The sequence below is a fragment of the Etheostoma spectabile genome, chromosome 14 (genome assembly GCF_008692095.1).
Source record: "Etheostoma spectabile isolate EspeVRDwgs_2016 chromosome 14, UIUC_Espe_1.0, whole genome shotgun sequence".
NCBI lineage: Eukaryota > Metazoa > Chordata > Actinopteri > Perciformes > Percidae > Etheostoma > Etheostoma spectabile.
Window position 1 is genome coordinate 4,623,841 of NC_045746.1, and position 21,548 is coordinate 4,645,388.

Below are 21,548 nucleotides of genomic sequence, written 5' to 3' on the forward strand. Positions count from 1 at the left end.
TTTCCCAATTAAATCCAAAGTGGAGAAGACTAGGGCCCTCTCGGTGCCAACTAATGCCCACCGACGCGCACTAAAACGGGCACATTTTACGCACAAACCTAAGCTGGGCGCAAGGTTGAATACCCGGCTCCCGGATCTGAGTACTGACACTACGGAGGCAATGCAACCCGTAAAAAGGGAAAACGCGTTGGCCTTCTGCTCCTTTTTAAACGTCGACGCTGTCCACGTCCTCAAAAAGAATGGATCTAATTAAAACGTTGCACTCGTCATCATCGCCAAAGCTTTGCCAAACGGGTTCTGGTGGAGAGGAGGCTGGGAGATGCAGCACCACATGACTGAGTCTGAGCTGGAGAGGGATGGGAGTCAGATTGGGTTTCTCTTCTCTCATTGGCCAGTGGGCTGACTTTTGACACGCAGACCAGGGACCCTCCTGCCATATAAATAGGCCTGATAGAACTTTATTATTCTAGCATCACGGCAGCCGGTTTCTGCTCAGTTTGGAGTTACTCTTGTCACCACAACTGTATGCCTGCTTGAAGGAGGTTTAAAAACAGGGCTTAAGCAGCACAAGGAGTCTGCATGTCTGCGTAGACATGCTCAGCTTTGTGGATTCTCGGATTCTGTTGCTGCTTGCAGTAACTTCATACCTAGCGTCATGCCAATGTAAGTTTGAATATCTGCTCTTTTCTGTGATGGATATTTTTTCTCCAGTCCCACTGCTTGAGGATCTTGCGCTTTGGCTTTTGTTTGGGACTTACATGGAGGTCAACCTGAAGACAGCTCAAAGCACTACAGAATAAAGCTCAACGGATTGAGCTCATGCAGAGGATTTTTCACTTTTTTTTCCCCCCAAGGATACAATTATTTTCTAATTTATTAGTTTCCAAGAGAGGGAGAATTTGCACTCCAGAAAAGAGACCTCTAAAGTAGTCGGCCTAGTGTCTTTTCAGAACTTTTAACGCACGTGGAGTCATTAAAATAGGCTAAATGTGAATTTTCTTTGAGACAGGATGAAAAAACTGTGTGGGGCGTTGTACATATTGTTCCATCTGGACGCCCCAGCTAATGAGGCTTTCACATAGGAAACAATAATGTCTCCCCCTAGTGGCCATGGGTGCAAACATCTACTTGGCACAATTAGATGTTCTTCTCTTTGAGTTAAGGAGAGGTACATCTGTTTATCAAAAAGAAGAACTTAGACTAAATGCTCACATATTATAGTATTTCTAGATTTCTTCCAACTAAATAGCCTCGTCCATGACTTTCTTTCTTTACAGTTGCAGTTTACTGCCTAATGTGTCATTATTTAATTCAACAAATGATTTAAAGACAAGATCTGCATTGAAGTTAAAGCTTTTTGGCTTCTTTTTCATTATTGTGGTACATTAAATGGAGAGATAAGTAGTCACACATCCCATTGAATGTCCAAGTGCGCCGCCTTGTGGTCATGATTAGACGTGAAGGCTTAGAGTTCATGGGGAGGTCCCAGCTGTGCCAAACCCACCCATGACCAGGTGATGTCCACATGCAACAAAGTGTGGATAAGAGAAACAAACGTTAGCCATGAATAAAGGATGCTCTCATCAGATAGTCAAAACTATTTTACAAATTTGGATATTTGTCTGTTTATGCTCAAATTCACCCCTTTTTAACACAAAATCAGAAAACACACCTTTTGATAATATTTCAGCAGATATCAGAACAAGCATCAATTACAGATGTCATGATGTCATGTCCCACAATACAAGTGGTGTAGTTCTAGTCTTGTTTTCAGTAGCAGGCCAACTATTCCTGTCCTAAGGGCATAAACTACCTGTTCAGACATGTTAGCAGCTGGATCCTTACTATCTGGAATGCTATTGAACACTTAAATTCACATTTGTTGGACAGTTTAGAGACGTTGAGCATACAGATATCTCAGCTACATTTTTAGCCATGAGCTGGGACTTGTGGTACAGGACATAAAGTAAATAAACAATGCGGGTAGGATAGTTGTTTTAGGCATGTCAGAAGGATTTGTTCAACCTTTCCCATACTGGTGATAAGTGCAGTTATGTTCTGACAGTCCTGAACTCTTACATCCCAGATGACGATTAAGGCCTTTGGAACACAGAAGAAGTGCAGCTTTCTGTTTCTCACTGATTATTTGCAAAGAAAATTTAAACATGGTGTTATTAGACTCAAGGATTGTTACTGTGTACTTTAATGTCTCACATGAAGGCATACAGTGTTGTTTCCAGCATGTACATTTTGATATACTTTGTTCTCATGTAAAGGAAAACCACAATCTTTTTTTTAAAAATTTGATACAGAAAGAGGTTAATTCAATTAAAAAGGAAAGAGAGAGATTGAAATGCCATTGTTTCTTTTTTTAGTTGACTGTTCATGTTCTAACGGAGTATTCCCTCTTCTCTCCCCCACCCTCATTTTCGCCCTCTTCCTCCTCGTCATCTCTCCATCGCCACAGACTTGGTTAGTCCACATGCATGAAATCATGAAAGCAACATTTCTAAATCATAGCTTTACCTTGTCTCTTTGCTTCTTTTCTCTTCCGAATGCTGTGAAATATTCCATGAAAGAAAGACGTCTCGGTTGGGCTTGGCCATTTGAGCAATCTCAAAGATGGCAGAGCATTTCTTTTAGGAGTTTCTGCCCCTGAACTAAGTTATTTCTTGCATTTTTTGCCCTTCCTGTCCATGAATAGGTGAGGGTCCTATTGGCTAAAGTTTGTGTCAATGAAAGCTAAAACCGCAGCTCTGAGGCACCCTTGGGGCCTGGTACAAAGGATCCTTTCTGAGGGGCAGAGGGAGGTTTGCCCCCAACAGCTGGCTTTGGGTCAGTCTGCTCCTTGATTAGGATTTGATTTTGATTTACAAAAGCTGATCTCAGACCAGTGAGGAAAAGGCTGAGAGTTTCAGCTCAGATAAAACTTAAAATTATTCTAATTGTTATTCATCAGTGTAAGACTGGGGCCCCTCTAATGTGAGACAAACATAGGCTGCTTCTCTTCCTAATTGAGATTGCCTAACTCAGCATGGTGTGTAGCATCTAAATGTTTTAAAGGTGTAGTACGCTGTGTGGTTCTGGGAACCTTTTAGAACTGTATTTGTTCCGTGGGCTAACATGCTCTTAATGCTCAGGGGTTGTTGAGTCTGGCTTGGGGACACTTCCTTTAGCATCTTTGTGCACATGTTGAGCATCTATCTTATTCTCTGCAGTGTTTTCATTTTAATTCCAGTATCTGCATGAGCATGTTTTATCTCTCATTGTGACAGTATCATATCGTATTTTGCTTAGCTATTTCTTACAGCGGCCACTCATCTACATGCTTATGCAAAAGATAAGAGAGCTGAATGTTTGATATAGCCTGAAAAGAGTGAATAAATAAATCATACATTTATTTATTTTCTTTTCTATTTAGGGAATCACAAAGGTGAGCACATCATGTTGTTATTGTCTGATAAAGGACACATAATGACACATAATTTATAGTTCAAAGGGCATCTTAATGGTGTCTAGTCTAATCACTGAAATGTGTTTTAACTTGCTTACCCGTAAGGTCAAGTTTGTTCACACACACATTGTATTGATATTATCATGGTACCGATCATTGACTATAATTCCTATCTGTTTTGTTGTGCTTAAAGTTACATTCAGTATAGTTTAGATTAGACGACTTGCTTGCTAGAGGAACAGCAGAGTTTCTGCTCTGTGTTGTGGTCTGACTGAGTGATTCTTCTGCTGCAGGGTCCCAGAGGAGACAAAGGACCTCGAGGTGACAGGGTAAGCTGAAGTGAAATTCTTCTTCCCTCGATCAAAGAACTGTTATCAAATATGTAATTTAGGCATTTTAATGTGGTATTTATTTTATGCGAGTTTTGCGTAGCGTTTGTTGACGTCATTTGACTTTCTAACCTCAGTAGGCCACACCCCTTTGTTTACATCAGCCATAGGCCCTAGCGTTTACGGACAATAATAGTGATGTGAATATGGTTGGTACGATTTAAAACATTGACCTTATTTAATTTACTAACATTTTTAGTTTTGTCTGCTCATCATATCACATAATCATACAATTTGCTACATCAGTGGTCAAGCTTCATCTCTGTATCCAGTGTTTCAGTTCATTTAGGACATAGAATAATCTGAGAGTCACAGTAAAACCAATCAGCATGCTGTTTATTCCGTAGCAGTGTTGACTCACTATATCATCTGTGTTTTACAGGGTCCTAAGGGCCCAAATGGAAGAGACGGCAAACCCGGACTCCCTGGCCCCGCTGGCCCTCCTGGCCCCCCTGGACTCGGAGGAGTAAGTCCACTGTTCATACTCGCAAAAATAAGCTGCTTGGCTTTGCTGTGTACATCCTAAAAGAGGTCCCAAAACGGTGATGATAATGCAGTTCTAGCGGGGTTTTTAACTTATTTCTAATGATGCAAAATGTGCAGGAAAAAAAAGCATTGCAGTTATCTTTTTGTTTCGTCTCATTGTTTGATGAGTGTATTTGACTCATTCAGGGCTGGAGGCTGTGATTCTGTGCAGTGATCATGATCACCCTTGGTGCTCTGTTTCTTTTTACGTTGCAATGGAAAAGTATTGAATCTTGTTAATGACGTTATTACCCGTGACCTTTGTCCCTTACCCATTTGTCACTATGGCTCAGCAGGTGACACACAGATAATATACAACACGGTTACTATTAGTGTTAGTTCAATCTCTTTTAAGTCTTCAAGCTCTAAACAAAGAAGTAGGATGCTCATTTGCATTTTACGGTAAATCATTTGAATGGACCACCTTGATATAATTTTCTTTAATATACATTCATTGAATTTTATGTATTCATAATGATAACTGCTTGAAACAGTGACTACTGCCATTCCAATATTCCTTATATTATTAAAAGTTTCTTATTGTGACTTATTCATCTTGTGTTTTTTTTTCTTCTGTTTATCAGAACTTTGCTGCTCAGTATGATGGTTCAAAAGCTCCCGATCCCGCCCCTGGACCCCCGGTGAGGCCCCTCTCTATCTGCCACACAGAACAATTCATCTATACCTTCATTCAATAGATTCAGACTCCACAGTTATTTTGTGTGTGTCTTTACATCCTTACCTACACATAAACACTCATGGTCTGTGGTAAGACACTCATACCTCACACCTGATTCCAGACCTGATGCAGTTGCAATCACATTCATGACAAAGTGCACCAGCTTAGATGAATTTAGTGTTGACGCACAATATGTACAATTAACTTATTTCTCCTTTTCAGGGTTTGGTGGGACCTAGAGGCCCTCCCGGACCTCCTGGACCCCCTGTGAGTTAACACACCCACTCCAAATTCAAACTGTGGACTGATTTGATCCAACTTGACCATTCGTTCATTCCCATATGCTCATTCTGCTGCTATGTTGTTTATATGAAGACTAATTGCCTCTTATCATCATTCAACAGGGACCTCAGGGACACACCGGACACCCTGGTGAGCCCGGAGAGCCTGGACAGACTGTAAGATTATCCTCAAAAAACTATATAAAACTCTTCAAATTAGCACATGTTTAGAACTGCTTTGGAATCACTTCCTTGTCAGACCTACCCATGTGATGCCACCACCTTAAATGGTTCTCAAATGTTCTCTGTTTTTCTTCCCAAGGGCCCCCTCGGTGCTCGTGGCCCACCTGGACCCCCTGGCAAATCTGGAGAGGATGTACGTATACATTTGTGTTTCCACAAACACTTTTAATTCACAACTTTTGTTTCTTTGTTTGTTACTTTTGTTCACAAATCCTGTAAAGACGTAGCTTTTCCCTGCTGTGTTATGCTGGATTTGAGTTATTACTGTGGGTAATTGCAGCTACAATGTCAAACGGTAACACCTTATTTCCTGATCTACAGGGTAACAACGGCAGACCTGGTAAGCCCGGAGACAGAGGAACCCCCGGCCCACAGGTAAAGGATGCTCTCCAAATCAAGGAGAATGAATCAAACAGATACAAAACAGACATCTGAACTGTGAATGTGGTGCATGTCTCAGTAATATTTTCTTCATATTGAATTGCAGGGCGCTCGTGGATTCCCCGGAACCCCTGGACTTCCAGGAATGAAGGGACACAGAGTGAGTGCTGATATTTTTCTCTGCTTGACTGAAACTTTACCTGCATGGTGTACCCAACCCTCATGTTGTCTTCTTTTAGTTTTTCTCGCTCAAAATGTATTACAAAAAATAAAATGTGGTTGTCTTTTTTTTACACTTTTGTCCCTTTCATGATTTTTTTGTCCCTTTTTATGATTTTTAAATTTTCTTTGCCCCTTTTTTATGATTTCTTTCTAGCATTTAGGCCTTAAATGAGTGGACAGCTTAATGTACCACAATAATGAATCAAATACGTAACTTCTGCGTTAAGGAGAGCCTCTTTATATGGGCATTTTTTTGTCACTTTTTGATGCCTTTGTCAATTTTTTCAGCCACTTTTTATGTTTTAGAAGCTTTTTCCAACATTTTTGTCATTTTTTTCGTCCTCCTTTTCTCAATTTATCTAAATGCTATTAAATTGAATAAAATAAACAAATTCAATGAAAGTAGGGAACTGATCATTTATTTTACTTGTGAGGAAGAAAAGAGACATCCATGTTATTATGTTTTAAAATTTGTTTAAAAGAAACCCAAATTTCTGATATACAAAATGGGTCAATTTTGTCCTGAGGACAAAAGGAGGGCTAATCAACAGGAGGGCTAATCACCTTGCTTCAAGCCCACTGGCTTGAAGCAAGCACAAACTGCTCTAAAACAGAAAGAAAAAATGGCAGAAAAGCTACACCTGTGCTGTGTGGTTTAAAATTATTATTATTTGTGGAGCAATGTTCTCCATAATAAAAGCCCTACTGGGAGTGATTATGGACCTAACTTCCATTTGTTCTGCCTCCTGAGATGCAAAATGGATTTCATACAGAGCTTAATGGCTTCCTTTTAAGATTTTGAGTCCCTGTTTTGCATGAAAACAGCACCTTTATCAACAGACAAGCTTTCGTAATGTCTCACGTAATGCTTTGAATGTCTAATTTTCAATATGGCTTCTTTTGAGAGGTCAAACAAGCATATGTTGTGTTTATCCCACATACTGATTCCTGTGATAATTGGATCTATCTCACAAGGATCCCCGTCTCCACACTAAGTCCATAAAATCTTCTCCCTAATCTCTTCCTTTTTTTTGCTTGTTTCTGAAGCAGCCCATTTTAGTACCGATATTAGTGTTAATAATAGTACTCTTTTATTCCTTATAAACATCTTCCATCATCGCTCTCTTACCTACTTACAGGGTTACACTGGTCTGGATGGACGCAAGGGAGAGAATGGTGGTGCTGGCGCTAAGGTGAGCATCTTCACCTTCCTTATGACTGCAACAATAAATGTTTCTACTGAGTACTTTATTTCATGCAGGATCCCAGTTTCTCTTTTATTAATGTTGATGTCAGCCTACTGATACATTTGGGGTTAGAATTTAGAGTAATTTAGTTTCTGAAAGAATGAGTGTATTTCAAATAGGATAGTTTCTCGAGGTAGCTATGACTAGAATATTAGCCAACTGGCTAACACTGGTGCATTGATTAATGTGCATTGTTCTAATAAATACATATTAAATCTTAAATAATAACACACACACATGTCAAAATTCAATTTAGCTAGTATTACCAATACTTTGTCAGGGTTTTCACCTTCCTTTGTCTATTTGACCTGTTACACTCGGACCTTGAGTCACTTTGCTCCATCACCCTGATCCCCCTTCTCCTGTCTCTCCTTTAGGGTGAGCCTGGTGCCCACGGAGCTGCCGGAAGTCCTGGACTGGCTGTACGTTTTTCATTGAGCTCAGCATTTATGCACAAAATTTCTTCTTTGCTACACATCTGCAGTAAAGACACTTTTCTCAACTCTATTGCTTTTTGTGTATCCTCCCTTTAGGGAGCTCGTGGTATGTCTGGAGAGAGAGGACGGGCTGGCCCTGCTGGCCCTGCTGGTGCCCGTGGTGCTGATGGCAACGTTGGACCCGCTGGCCCTGCTGTGAGTATTGGCCCTTTAAACTCAAAATGTATCATCAAGATACCTATCCAGAGACTACTTTGTGATTGGTATCATATTGTATAAATAATAATGTGTAATATAATATCAGAGAAAGGCGTAATCATGCCACAGAATGTTGATTATATGATTGCACCCATGTAAGACAAACTTTGACCTTAATGTGAGCTCTTATCTTTATTACATATATCCTCATGTCATGTCTGCTGTTCTTCTACCCAGGGTCCCCTTGGAGCTGCTGGTCCCCCAGGTTTCCCCGGTGGCCCCGGACCCAAAGTAAGTGTGATGTCACTTCCCCTAGCATTTACTGTCCTTTGGCAACACATCCTCCCAGAGATGTTCATGTATCGGACCATAAAAGGAGACAATTCTCGATACCATACAGTATAAGCATGTCTCAGACAAATGAACTCTGTCACCATCTGTCATTGTTCACCATCCCAATAGCGTCTTGCATACTATCCCCATGGGAATAATTTCTATATGTAACATACATAGTCAACATAGTCACTCACGCTCGTTTATATTCATAATGAAAATACCATTCAAACAAATGCAAACCAACACATCCATTATTATGATGTCATTATTTGATTATGGATTTATTTTTGTCTTTGACAGGGAGAGATTGGACCTGCTGGAGCTACTGGCCCAACTGGAGCTCAGGGAGCAAGAGGAGAGCCCGGTCTCAATGGTGCTGTTGGCCCCGTTGGTCCCGCTGTAAGTATATAAAGATGTTGCTTCTTAGACTCCCAAGTTACCTTCTTGGAAAAATTATAAGCAACAACATGTATTTTATTTAGTACTTGATTTTGTCTTGATTGTTGTGTTGTTCCAGGCTACAACTTATCAATAATTTGTTTGCATTGAGTTGTCTTTGGAAGTCCCTTAACTGATTCCTCAAGTTTAGTAAATAATCCTTTATATGTTGTCATTTACTGTAGTTACTTTGGGTGAAAATATCACATATTCCATATTATGCTCTGGATTGCACTTGTTGAATCTGAATGTTTTAGTTGTTTTGATAAGATTTCTTTATGTCTTTTTTCTTTCCCTGTAGGGTAACCCTGGTGCTAATGGTCTGAACGGAGCCAAGGGAGCTGCTGTAAGTACTCAAGTTGTACTATTAAAGCATGAATAGGTCAAAGGTCAATTAGGGTCAGAGGTTATAACAATTAGGCCAATGCCATGCTCCACACATAACACATACTGTAAATAGGTTGTTGTAATCACAGAACATGCTGTTATTTTACTGATTGCAGGATGCAGTTTTTATTTTTCTATTACAACTGAATATAATATAATTTCTTAATTAATTGTGTATATTAGTGTGTATATTATTTTCAAAACATATTTGTTGATAAAGGCAAAACACTCAATCAAATAATGACAGTATTTTAAGTTAGTCTTGAGTGATGCTCATCTGTTCATCTTTGTTGTTACTTAGGGCACCCCTGGTGTTGCTGGAGCTCCTGGCTTCCCTGGACCAAGAGGAGGACCTGGACCCCAGGGCCCTCAGGGTCCTGCTGGACAGAGAGGCCTTTCTGTAAGTACACAACCAACTCACAAATATTCACAAAAAAATACATATTTAGTATGGAGCTGTACCTACACACAACGCATACTGACACAGAAACACTCACAAATTAATGTACACAGATGGTATATTGTTTCAATAGTTGCATCTGCTTATCTCTTTTAGGGAGATCCTGGTGCTCAGGGTGTTAAGGGAGATAGCGGACCCAAAGGAGAGCCTGTAAGTTCACATCCTGATCCTGTTCTTTTTGTTTAAAATGTCACCAAACTGAATCTGAAGACTTCTGAATATTGTTTCTATGACTGCTGTCCTTAAACTTCTCTGTTGCCTTCCTCAGGGTAACTCTGGACCTCAGGGACCCCCCGGACCTCAGGGTGAGGAGGGCAAGAGAGGACCAACTGGTGAGCTTGGTGCCACTGGACCTGCTGGAGGCCGTGGAGCTAGAGTGAGTACCAGATCATTGTCTCTGATGGGTGTTGTTGTGCCCATATGATTCCATATTCAGAGCTGCGTTTCTTGGCTCCCATGCTAATGCCTGTCTGCCTCTTACAGGGATCCCCCGGCAGCCGTGGCATGCCTGGTAGTGAGGGAAGAACTGGCCCAATTGTGAGTCTTCAATGAACAAGATCTCATTCCACCAACATTTAATTACACAGATGAGAAACCTGACTATGTTTTGCCTCCAAATATAGTCAGCGTTCAAGAAAAACTTCCTCCTCATTTCTCTTGGACCTCCTTTTCTCCTTCATGTAGGGCATGCCTGGTGCCCGTGGTTCCAGTGGTGCTCCTGGACCTCGTGGACCCCCTGGAGATGCTGGCCGCGCCGGAGAATCTGGCCCAGCTGGTCTCAGGGTGAGTCTTTTGCTAAGTTCTGTGTTTGTCAGAGGGATGTGATCTCTGTTTGTTCTCTGAGTCTAGTTCAAAGGCAAAATAGGCCTGTGGCAAATTGGAATAGCTGAGTTACAATAGCGGGGAGCAGTAGTGCAGTAGTGGCTTTTGTATGAGGCTATTGTGTGATGTAAATTTGTCTTGTGTGCATGATTAAACCCAAGATATTGTTGAAAGGTAGTTGGCCCAAGGGGTCAGCTGTAACATGTCAAATGAACAACAATACATGCATCTTAATGACTGATGTGTACTTTGTACAGGGTCTCCCAGGAAGCCCTGGAAGCTCCGGACCCCCAGGAAAGGAGGGAGCCTCTGTGAGTAAATCTAAATATTACACTAAAACTTGTGAATTTAATATTAATAATCTTCACAGCTTTTACTTCAGGACACAGACATTCCCATCAGTCTCATTCTGTGCTGTTTATGATATTAAGTATACGTAATATTTGCTCAAATTAATGCAATTAACATGACTTCCGGCTATACATTCTGTTTCCTCCTCCAGGGCCCCGCCGGACAAGATGGCCGCACTGGACCTCCCGGCCCAACTGGACCAAGAGGCCAGCCCGGAAACATTGGTTTCCCCGGACCCAAAGGACCTTCTGTAAGTAGAAATAAAGTCAAGACTGAAACATGAGCATTTGAAACTACATCATTTTTATTTTATTTTTTTCAAGTTTGTCATGACCTGTGCCTAACCAACCTAATACCTCCTTTAGGGTGACGCTGGCAAGCCTGGAGATAAGGGATCCACTGGTGCCACTGGTCTGAGAGTAAGTCAAAAATACCCAGAATGTGTTTAATAAAGTGACTCATTGATCAAATGTTTTAACGTGATTTTTCAGCTCTATTTTCAGTTGTTAAAACATGTCATTGTGTTTCTAGGGACTCCCTGGACCTGACGGCAACAATGGAGCCACTGGCCCAACTGGACCCGCTGTAAGCATCCTTATATACATACACACACGTGTTCAGACAAATACGTGCATCATTTATAATGTGATTTTGGTACTATAACCATCAGTGTGCCGTTTTTAACATTGGTCTTCTCTCTTTCTCTTTACAGGGCGGCCCTGGTGAGAAGGGAGAGCAGGGAGCTGCTGGAGCACCTGGCTTCCAGGTTTGGATCCATAATTTATTTCTAATTCCCTGCTCACTGTGAACAGAGCTAAGAAAATGTAAAAAAAAAAAGTTCAGAAACATAAAAGTGCTCAAATCAGAGCAAATTCAGTCCAAATGCAATTCCATTGTAGCTACACAACCCATCTTCCTGAGCTAGATAGCAGTAACTGCAAAAAGGGCTAAGTTGAGTTCAGTGGTCCTGATGTTGCGATTTTATGTTTTTAGGGTCTGCCTGGACCCGCTGGAGGGCCTGGAGAGGCTGGCAAGCCCGGAGAGAGAGTAAGTAACACACAAACACACTTCCACCATGTTGCACAGTTTAATCATATACATGGTAGAATAAGCAGTACATCTCTAACCCACCTTCCTGTCTTTAGGGAATCCCAGGGGACCATGGAGTTGCTGGACCTGCTGGTACCAAGGTTAGTTTACTAGTCCATGCCTGTGGGCCAAAAGACACATTATTTTTCTAGTAGCCTCACAGATTGATAGATTGTAAGATGCCCAAACCATAAAAATAGTCAGAATACAAACAGAACATATCTTTCTCTGTGGCAGATTACATTTGCATGCATATAATAAAACATTACAACAACCGGCTTTGAGTAGCTAAAGACAATACACTGACCCCCTCTGTGTGTTCCTCCAGGGAGAGCGTGGTAACCCTGGTGCTGCTGGAGCTTCTGGCGCTCAGGGACCTATTGGACCCCGTGGACCCGCTGGAGCCCCCGGAAGCGATGGTGGCAAGGTAAGATGATGCCATAGCTGCAAGGACAAAGGTTATAAATTAAAACATTTTTGAATGTAATATTCCTGTAGAATCAGAACATGTCAGTGCATGTCTATCTATCTATCTATCTATCTATCTATCTATCTATCTATCTATCTAAAAATATGAGATACTGCATTTATGAGAGCATGTGTGTTTAATGCAAAAATGAGCCATAGATTGTCATGTCTGTTTCCAGGGAGAGCCTGGCGCTGCTGGAGCTGCTGGTGCTGCTGGACACCAGGGACCAGGTGGCATGCCTGGTGAGCGTGGAGCTGCTGGTGTTCCAGGAGCCAAGGGAGAGAAGGTAAGATCCAAAAATCTACCACCTGCAAACACAAATTTTAGCCCTCAGATATCTCAGATATGTTAATCAGAATGTCTTTCATCTCTAACATTTCCTCCTCTCCTTCTCTCCTAGGGAGAGGGTGGACACAGAGGACCTGAAGGCAATGCTGGCAGAGATGGTAGCCGTGTAAGTAACTCTAATTTTTCTTGAGGCACTTGATATAAAAGTGGTAACCACTCATTACGTTAGTTTGAGTGTAGCAACCAGAGCCTTGTTCTGACTATCCTCTCCTCTCTGTTTCTAGGGTATGCCCGGACCTGCCGGACCTCCTGGACCCACTGGAGCTAATGGGGATAAGGTAAGTCTGGAATTTTTGGATATTATTTACCACAAAACAAATTACATATACCAGTAGAACGTGATTAGAACATTAGAAGGTGTTTTAGAAGTAAGATGTAACACAGATTAATTAAGGGTATGGCAATTTTGTTATGACCTAAAAATGGCTGCCTGCCTCTGACATTATTCAAGATGGCTGACAGACTATTATAACAGTAACCTACAGTAGAGAACTATCAAGATGTGTTGTTGAGATCAAATCATTGTCAGAAATGATCTCTTGCCTAATCAACCCAAATTCATATCCTTGTATATCCCACTCCTCTGTAGGATAACCCATGCTGTAGCACTGGATCTGTAGCTAGAACCTCAACACTGCCATCTAATGGCTGTTTTACAATATTATAATATTACAGCAATGGCTAAACTACAACTTCATTTCAGATAGCAGTCGTGATAATATAATAAATGCAGCAGACAAATGCACAACTTTACATTTTAAATAATAGGGTCATCCATATTCCACAATCTTTCCTGCGTGTTGGCTTGTGTAGAGGCAGAAATACAACAAAACAATGATATTATATTTGAATTGTGTGTTGCACCAAAAGGAGACAAAACAAAACATTATTTTTTGTAGGACTCATATCATCTGATCAAGTTTTCCATTTGACAGTTTTTTCTACTGCTAGTAGGACCTCTACAGTACAAAAGTCTATTGACTTTTGTACTGTAGAGGTCTAAAACAATGCTGATGCTGACAAAATATGTCTTTTGTGTGTGTGTGTGTGTGTGTGTGTGTGTGTGTGTGTGTGTGTGTGTGTGTGTGTATGAATGTATGGATGGATGGATAGAGTAATGGATGGATTGAGGGATTGATGAATGGATGGATGGATGGATGGATGGATAATGGATTGATAGAGTGATGAATGGATGGATGCATGGATGATGGATGGATGATGGATGATGCATGGATGGATGGAATAATCTATGCTAAACTAAACAACTCACTGTTCTGTGTTCCAGGGTGAGAGTGGTGGCTTTGGACCCTCTGGCCCCGCTGGACCTCGTGGAGCCCCTGTAAGTAGCTGTGGCTGACTTCATTCAGTATAACTAAACATCAGCTGTTTTACCATATTCAGCCTAAATGAGTTGACATACAGTACAAAGCAGTTGAAGATCTTAAGACTACATATAGCTTTGTTATGTGCAGCATGAACATTCTTCCTGACCTGCTGCTTGTTGTCTACAGGGAGAGCGTGGAGAGGTTGGCCCTGCTGGATCTGCTGGATTCGCTGGACCCCCTGTAAGCCAATCACCTTGCAATACAATATGCGATATACTACATACTACAAAACAAAACATACACATACACAATTGCCCAGATATTGACCCAACCCCAATCCAACTTGCTCCCTACAGGGCGCTGATGGTCAGACCGGAGCAAGAGGAGAGCGTGGACCTGCCGGAGTCAAGGGAGAAACTGGCGCCGCCGGCCCTGCTGGACCCGCTGGACAGTCCGGACCTGCTGTTAGTACCGTTTACACTGGGCTTACACACACTTGCATTGATACTTGGTAAATCTAACCTGATTGGAGTAGATGTGCTTTACCATGACTGTTGCCATTTATTAGATATCAGACAGTCTTTAAAATGGGGTCAAAATAATACAGTGAGAGCATTCACTATGACACCACATAATTACTAGATTTACATTTAGATTACATTAAACCTCTCTGGGATAGAATGTAGGATTGTACTTTATAAACTCAGATGAGATATAAATGATAGCAATATGGAATGGTGTCTGATTTCTTCCTCTGTTTATCTAGGGTCCTTCTGGCGCTGCTGGACCTGCTGGTCCTCGTGGAGACAACGGCCCACCTGTGAGTGTTGAAACATTGCAGCAGCACACATAAACACAGATTTCATCACTGTTGTACCTGTCACAAACACGCAAACACTCACTTCAGCCTAATTGGGGCATAGTAACTGCAAATTAAATCAAAAAGCTAATGTGCCAATTTAATCAGAAATATCAAAGTTTCATTTTAAGAACGTCAAATGACGAATTGGCTCTGTTTTTCACAATAAGAGCGACAAAGATTTTTCTTGCAGCTTGAGTCACAAAATCATAATTGGCCTCCTTTTAGCTTCTCATAAATGGGGTTCCTTGCCTCTATTATTGAGAATAAATGAGTTTTAAAAAAATACCCCACATGGCTACAGCAGTACTCCTTTTAAAATGTCAACATTTGAAGGTTAGCCAAATGAGCATTTTGTGTTCTTTCTGTTCTATTTTACCTCTGCACCAAGGCAAGGAAATACTTTATTGTACCTCTGATGTCCACACACAAACACACATGAACACACATAAACATAAACACAGTGACACCACACATTCTGATGGCTGCTGTGTACTGTAACCTTTGATGGTGTGTGTTTCCGATGGCAGGGTCTGACTGGTTTCTCTGGTGCTGCTGGCAGAGTTGGTGCAGCTGGTCCCGCTGTGAGTATTGCTCTTATATTTACGACGGTTATGTAAATATAATGATGATTAGTTAACACACATGCAAGCTAACACTGACTGCACTCATCATGCTGCTTCTCATATCAGTGAAACAGAATGATCCCAATTGACAATAACACATTCTCCACCTCTTCCCCTCTCAGGGTATTGTTGGACCCCCTGGCCATGCTGGTCCCGCTGGTAAGGATGGTCCTCGTGGTCTCCGTGGTGATCCTGGTCCCGCTGGTCCTTCTGGAGAGCAGGGTATGGTTGGACCACCTGGTCTATCTGGAGAGAAAGGACCCTCTGGAGAGTCTGGTCCCCCTGTAAGTTATTGCTTTTTTTCAGGTCAAAATTATGAGACTATGGAACAGTTGGCTAAATAAATATAACAGTGTTTATATCTCTATTATGGTAATACAAATCCATAGATCTTCATCGTCAATACATTCAAATGAGGCCTGTGTGTTTTTAGGGTCCTAGTGGTCCCCCTGGAACCAGTGGTCCTCTTGGACTTCAGGGATTCGTTGGTCTTCCCGGTGCTAGAGGAGATCGTGGTGCACCTGGTGGTGCTGGTGCTTTGGTATGTACTTATTAATACTGATAGTACCCTCCAAAAGATTCACCTGCACTGTGATCACCTCCGAACCAAGTTTTTTGAATTTATAATTTAAACACATTAAGCCTTCATCTCCAACATGAAACTGTCCCAAAATGTGTACTGGTAGTTGAATATTATCAGTTTAAACAATCACAACACAACTGTAAAATGTAAAAGAAAATAGAGGAAAATAAGAATTGAGATTGAGCTTTATTTATGCAGGGTTTTGAAAATCCATGTGTGTTAAAGAACACGCAAATTTGTGGCTAGCTTTCAGTCACCATGCCCATTTTGCAGGATGGTTTGAATGCCCCACATATGCATCTTTGCTAAAGATCCAGTGATTTTCTCTGCATCCTATCACAGGGAGAGCCTGGTAGAGTTGGACCTCCTGGTCCCTCTGGAGCCCGTGGTCCCCCTGGCAACATTGGCCTGCCTGGTATGACCGGACCTCAGGGAGAGGCTGGACGTGAGGTAAGGATTGAACAGGCCAATAACAAGTACTGTGATGACCTGTTAGCAGTAGGGGTGGGAATCACAGGGTAACTCACGATATGATAGGATGCATGATACATGGCTATTCTGTTATAATAGGTATATTGCTTGACAATCCTATAATGATACATTGCAATATCAGTCTAACTATGAATACAAAATGTCAGTGAAAACGTTAAGCACAGGTTTTCAGTTTTTAACCATGCAAGTCAAAACTGTAAAAAACAGCTTTTCAGTTTGTAAATGAAAATTACAGAACTATAGAGCAACTATAGGTCCTGACTTTGGACTTAGACATGGCTGAGGAAGCTACTGATTTTCTCAAACTGATGTCCGCCATCCTGTTGAAAACGTCTTCCTCTTCTGCTAGTTAACTTTTTCAAGTTTCCCTCATTCATATGTTGATCACGACCTTAATTGATTAAAATATCGATATTTAGCCCCAGCCTATCGATTATTGTATTGCACAGAGGACAGCAATATATTGACGTATCAATATTTACTTGTGTAGAAGAACAAAAACACGGATTCACAAACAACCTAACATGATAGTTTGATAAAAATACAGACACTTATACGTCCACTGTAATATATTTCACCATCTACAGGGTAGCCCCGGTAACGATGGACCCCCTGGCCGTCCTGGTAATCCTGGATTCAAGGTAATGCCCTTTCATACACTTTAAAACATGTTTGTATACAGAGCTCACACACATACGCTGTGCTCTTACCCGCATCTACACTTTTCCACCATGTTTAGGGAGACCGTGGTGAGCCCGGACCTGCTGGTTCCATGGGACTTGCTGGTTCCCCCGGACCTGCTGGACCCACTGGAGCTTCTGGCAGACCTGGAAACCGTGGAGAGGCTGTAAGTATTAACAGCAACTCTTTTAAAACTGATTCCCTACCAGGCCATTTCAAAGTAGCAACATGTTGCATCGTACACAATATCTACAAGCATCTGCTTTCTTTACTCATCCTTTTGTTCTTGTCTCACCTTGTCACTAGGGCCCATCTGGTCCCTCTGGACCCGCTGGCGCCGCTGGAGCTAGAGGTGCCGCTGTAAGTACAATATCATAGAATTAGTGTTCATCGACTAAAAGTACACAGATGTAACGTGTGTGTGTGTGTGTGTGTCTGTGTGTGTGTCTGTGTGTGTTCTATAGGGACCTGCTGGAACCCGTGGTGAGAAGGGAGTAGCTGGAGAAAAAGGAGAGAGAGGCATGAAGGGTCTGCGTGGACATGCTGGTCTCCAGGGAATGCCCGGACCTTCTGTAAGTGAGAGCCCACCATCATAATGCACACAAAACATGGAAATGTACTCCTGCATGTGCTGATATTGACTAATCTACGATGTCTACTGTGATGCCATTCAATGATGCACCTTCCCTCCCCTTAGGGACCATCTGGTGACACTGGATCTGCTGGACCAAGTGGAACTGCTGGACCCAGAGTGAGAAGAATCCTACTAACCTTACCTTAATACATTAATGGTTTTCTTGTTCTAACTGTATCCATGTGAACAAATCCAATGCTTATGTTTGAGATGAGAATTAGCAGAGCTATTTTAGGTCAGCATGGCAGATACCATGGCAGAGAGAGTATTGTAATGTTATAAACCACGTTCAGAGCTAATAACATGTCAAAAGATTACCAGCTATTTATAACTTTCTAAATTGTCCTTGTTATGTTGTGTTCTTTTTGTGATCACTAAACACTAAACGCAGGAGATACTGTAATTTACAGTCACATGGGATGCAGGATTTCCAAAAAAAGACAAATGTTTGACTTTTACATGTGATGACCTCATCTTCAGGGACCTGCTGGACCCCACGGACCCCCTGGTAAGGATGGCAGAGCTGGCAGCCATGGTGCTATTGGCTCTCCTGGTGCTCGTGGACCCCCTGGATACGTCGGACCTGCTGTAAGCACTACACAAGTCTTGTAAACCAGACAGTTCTCCACTGTACAACCTAAAGGATCCTAGGATCCCAAGGAGCACCTGCATAGGATCCAAGATATCAATCCACTCTCTTGTACACATCAGGGTCCTGCTGGATCTCCTGGTCTGCCTGGACCTCCTGGCCCCGCTGGTGGTGGATATGATGTCTCTGGATATGATGAGTACAGAGCCGATCAGCCCGCCCTGAGAGCCAAGGACTACGAGGTTGATGCCACCATCAAGTCCCTCAACACTCAGATCGAGAACCTGCTCACCCCTGAGGGATCCAGGAAGAACCCTGCCCGCACCTGCCGTGACATCAAGCTCAGCCACCCCGACTGGAGCAGCGGTAAGATATCACCCCTGGGGCATGTATACCCCTACATTTGTTAGGTTTAGATGTCTTTATTACCCCATATGAAGTAAGAGTAAGAGATCAATCTCTATCAATGTGACTGTTTTTTTCCTGCCCTGTAGGATTCTACTATATTGACCCCAACCAGGGATGCATCAATGATGCCATCAAGGTGTTCTGCGACTTCTCCACCCGCGAGACCTGCATCCATGCACACCCCGAGAGCATCGCCCACAAGAACTGGTACAGAAGCACCGAGAGCAAGAAGCACGTCTGGTTCGGCGAGACCATCAACGGTGGTACTGAGGTGAGCATCATGGACATAGTTTACTTTATTTGAAATGAAAAATGGTTTTAACACCACACAAGACCAGAAAAAAAACAGTAACAACGAATGTTGTATTTTTTATATTCAAAATATTGACTGTCATTCTTTCCTTAATGCAGTTTACCTACAACGATGAGACACTCAGCCCACAGAGCATGGCCACCCAACTTGCCTTCATGCGCCTGCTGTCCAACCAGGCTAGCCAGAACATCACCTACCATTGCAAGAACAGCAACGCCTACATGAGTGAGGAGACCGGTAACCTGAAGAAGGCTGTGGTTCTCCAGGGCTCCAATGATGTAGAGCTAAGAGCTGAGGGCAACAGCCGCTTCACCTTCTCCGTGCTGGAGGACGGCTGCACTGTAAGTGGCTCTTTACTTTTTCTTTTGTTTTCTTTGGTAATTTCTGTTACTTTTGTTGCTTCCGTGTTATTTGTAGTATTTTGCCACTATTCTAAAATGGGGTTTCTCCTTTTCTTCCTTTACACTTGCAGAGACACACTGGTGAATGGAGCAAGACAGTGATTGAGTACAGAACGAATAAACCATCTCGCCTGCCCATCCTCGACATTGCACCTTTGGACATTGGTGGAGCTGATCAGGAGTTTGGTTTGGACATTGGCCCAGTCTGTTTCAAATAAATAGACTCATGATAAATTAACACCCAAAAAGAGAGAAAGAACGAAAAAACAAAATCTCTGCCCTTCTTTCTTTGTTGTTTTTTTTTATACCGAATGCTGATTTCTCTCTGCGCATCCACTTGCTTAAGATGGGCAACTATCTGAGAGGACTGAACGGACTGAACGGAGCGTTTGTGCAATGCAAATTAATACAGCAACCCAAAGGGACGCGGGAAAACAGCTTGTTGTGGGACATCATGTCATCGTTTTGTAAAAAATAAAAGAAGTGAAATAAAAACGCTGAAAGTATGCATCACTTTGTGGTCTTTGTATATCTTCCAAAGAGGAGGTTTAAAACCACAATTTCCATGAAAAAAAGGTTTAAGCTACCTCATGCCAGTATACCTAAAGAAAATACTTTTGACAAAACCTGGGTCCACAACCGGGATGTTAAGACTTCTAATGCTTCAAGCTTTGTCATGTATCGGAAGGTGCTCAGTTACTTGAAGCAGAGATCTATGGTGCTAATATGCAGCTGTGGAGCAAACCACTTTTTACTGTATTACTTTGTATTGACATTTAAGGAGTCTTGCAATCGTCCCCTGATACTCCCCCAAGTTAAGCAGGTGGAATGTTCCTAAATCTGATGTCTGGTTTTTGTTTTGTTTCGTTCTTTTTTGTTTTGTCTAGAAGTTTTTTTTTTTATTGTTTTGGTTTTTTGTTCAGGCTTTTTTACTTCCAAACCCCACACTGAGTGTTCATACTGACATATTTCATCCAATTGTTTTTAGGTGGCCTCTGTCTCTCTCTCTCTCAAAAAATGAAACCACAAAGTCTATTGTACCTATTTTGTATATGTGAGATGTTTAAATAAATTGTGAAAAGTTCTGAAATAAAGCATGTCCAATGTTCCAAAACACAATGCTCAGTGAATTAAGTGCTTTCAGGTTTTAATGACACCATTGAAGGTTTGCCACTGTACTTTGGTTCTAGATTTGGATAATAATAACACATCTTTATTAACTTAAACATCTTCCTATTGTGGAAGCACAGTCATGTCCCTTTTTTACCCCCTCCCCTTTCTTGCTTTTCAACAGCATCCAATTTCAATGTACAGTAAATGTCTGTTGACACTGTCCATGCCAATGTGTGATTACTAACGTGCATTGTTTCTTGTAAATATGCATCCTCTGATGTTGCTTTTCCTTGCATAATACAACTTTTGCATCCAAATAAATGTCTGTGGTTTGGATCAAGGCTTGAATTGCAGTGATAAATGCATATTGATTAGTTAGATTCAATATGGGGACATGACACTCCTACAGAAATTACTTTTTGTCACTTTGTCAGAGGCTGAGAATCAGTGTGTTGGGGGAACTGGGATATGCAAGCTTTCCGAAAATTTGGATTTAACTCTACCTTTACCTTTAGAAGCAGTTCTGTTAAGCTAGAGATGAAGGCATCAGTACATTAAATGTCACTTACAGCACTAGCTATAACCACTAGGAGGCAGTATGCCTTGCTTCATTCGCATCCTTGCTCTAGCCACAATGTATTTGGTCAAATAGATAAAGGATCTTTGACCACTGAGCAGCAAAGACTTGTTTCCTCTGACACAAGATGCATTTGGCATCTATGGGGCTACAGCATCTTTTGTGCATAAAAATAAATGATGAGGCGAGGC

The 21,548-nt window shown here is 41.8% G+C and overlaps 1 protein-coding gene across 6 annotated transcripts; it reads left to right on the forward strand.

Moving 5' to 3' along the window:
• The first annotated feature begins 426 nt into the window (after positions 1–426).
• Positions 427–21,116, forward strand: col1a2 (collagen, type I, alpha 2). Of its 6 annotated transcripts, none has more exons than XM_032535180.1 (50): positions 427–663; positions 2,468–2,472; positions 3,748–3,783; positions 4,226–4,309; positions 4,953–5,009; positions 5,270–5,314; positions 5,452–5,505; positions 5,651–5,704; positions 5,893–5,946; positions 6,059–6,112; positions 7,314–7,367; positions 7,799–7,843; positions 7,955–8,053; positions 8,294–8,347; positions 8,693–8,791; positions 9,132–9,176; positions 9,519–9,617; positions 9,774–9,827; positions 9,946–10,053; positions 10,161–10,214; positions 10,362–10,460; positions 10,757–10,810; positions 11,002–11,100; positions 11,216–11,269; positions 11,382–11,435; positions 11,563–11,616; positions 11,844–11,897; positions 11,996–12,040; positions 12,268–12,366; positions 12,587–12,694; positions 12,809–12,862; positions 12,981–13,034; positions 14,042–14,095; positions 14,268–14,321; positions 14,438–14,545; positions 14,848–14,901; positions 15,471–15,524; positions 15,689–15,850; positions 16,000–16,107; positions 16,492–16,599; positions 17,229–17,282; positions 17,381–17,488; positions 17,629–17,682; positions 17,787–17,894; positions 18,020–18,073; positions 18,437–18,544; positions 18,668–18,911; positions 19,040–19,224; positions 19,365–19,607; positions 19,739–21,116. In XM_032535180.1, exons 1-50 carry the CDS (start codon positions 594–596, stop codon positions 19,883–19,885), a joined length of 4,059 nt encoding a protein of 1,352 aa, XP_032391071.1. In that variant the 5' UTR covers positions 427–593; the 3' UTR covers positions 19,886–21,116. The 6 variants fall into 6 exon arrangements, with proteins under 6 accessions (XP_032391071.1, XP_032391070.1, XP_032391072.1 ...); XM_032535179.1 differs by lacking the exon at positions 2,468–2,472 and adding an exon at positions 2,587–2,591 and having other exon boundaries at positions 459–663; XM_032535181.1 differs by lacking the exons at positions 2,468–2,472; positions 15,689–15,850 and adding an exon at positions 2,587–2,591 and having other exon boundaries at positions 459–663.
• The last annotated feature ends 432 nt before the right edge of the window (positions 21,117–21,548 follow it).

What these genes read in the sequence shown, in the direction of transcription:
- col1a2 (XM_032535180.1), top strand. Translation starts at nt 594, where the DNA reads ATGCTCAGCTTTGTGGATTCTCGGATTCTGTTGCTGCTTGCAGTAACT. An exon ending in TTGGTGCAGCTGGTCCCGCT is followed by an intron (nt 15,525 to 15,688) that starts GTGAGTATTGCT and finishes TTCCCCTCTCAG; the next exon opens with GGTATTGTTGGACCCCCTGG. An exon ending in CCATCAACGGTGGTACTGAG is followed by an intron (nt 19,225 to 19,364) that starts GTGAGCATCATG and finishes TCCTTAATGCAG; the next exon opens with TTTACCTACAACGATGAGAC.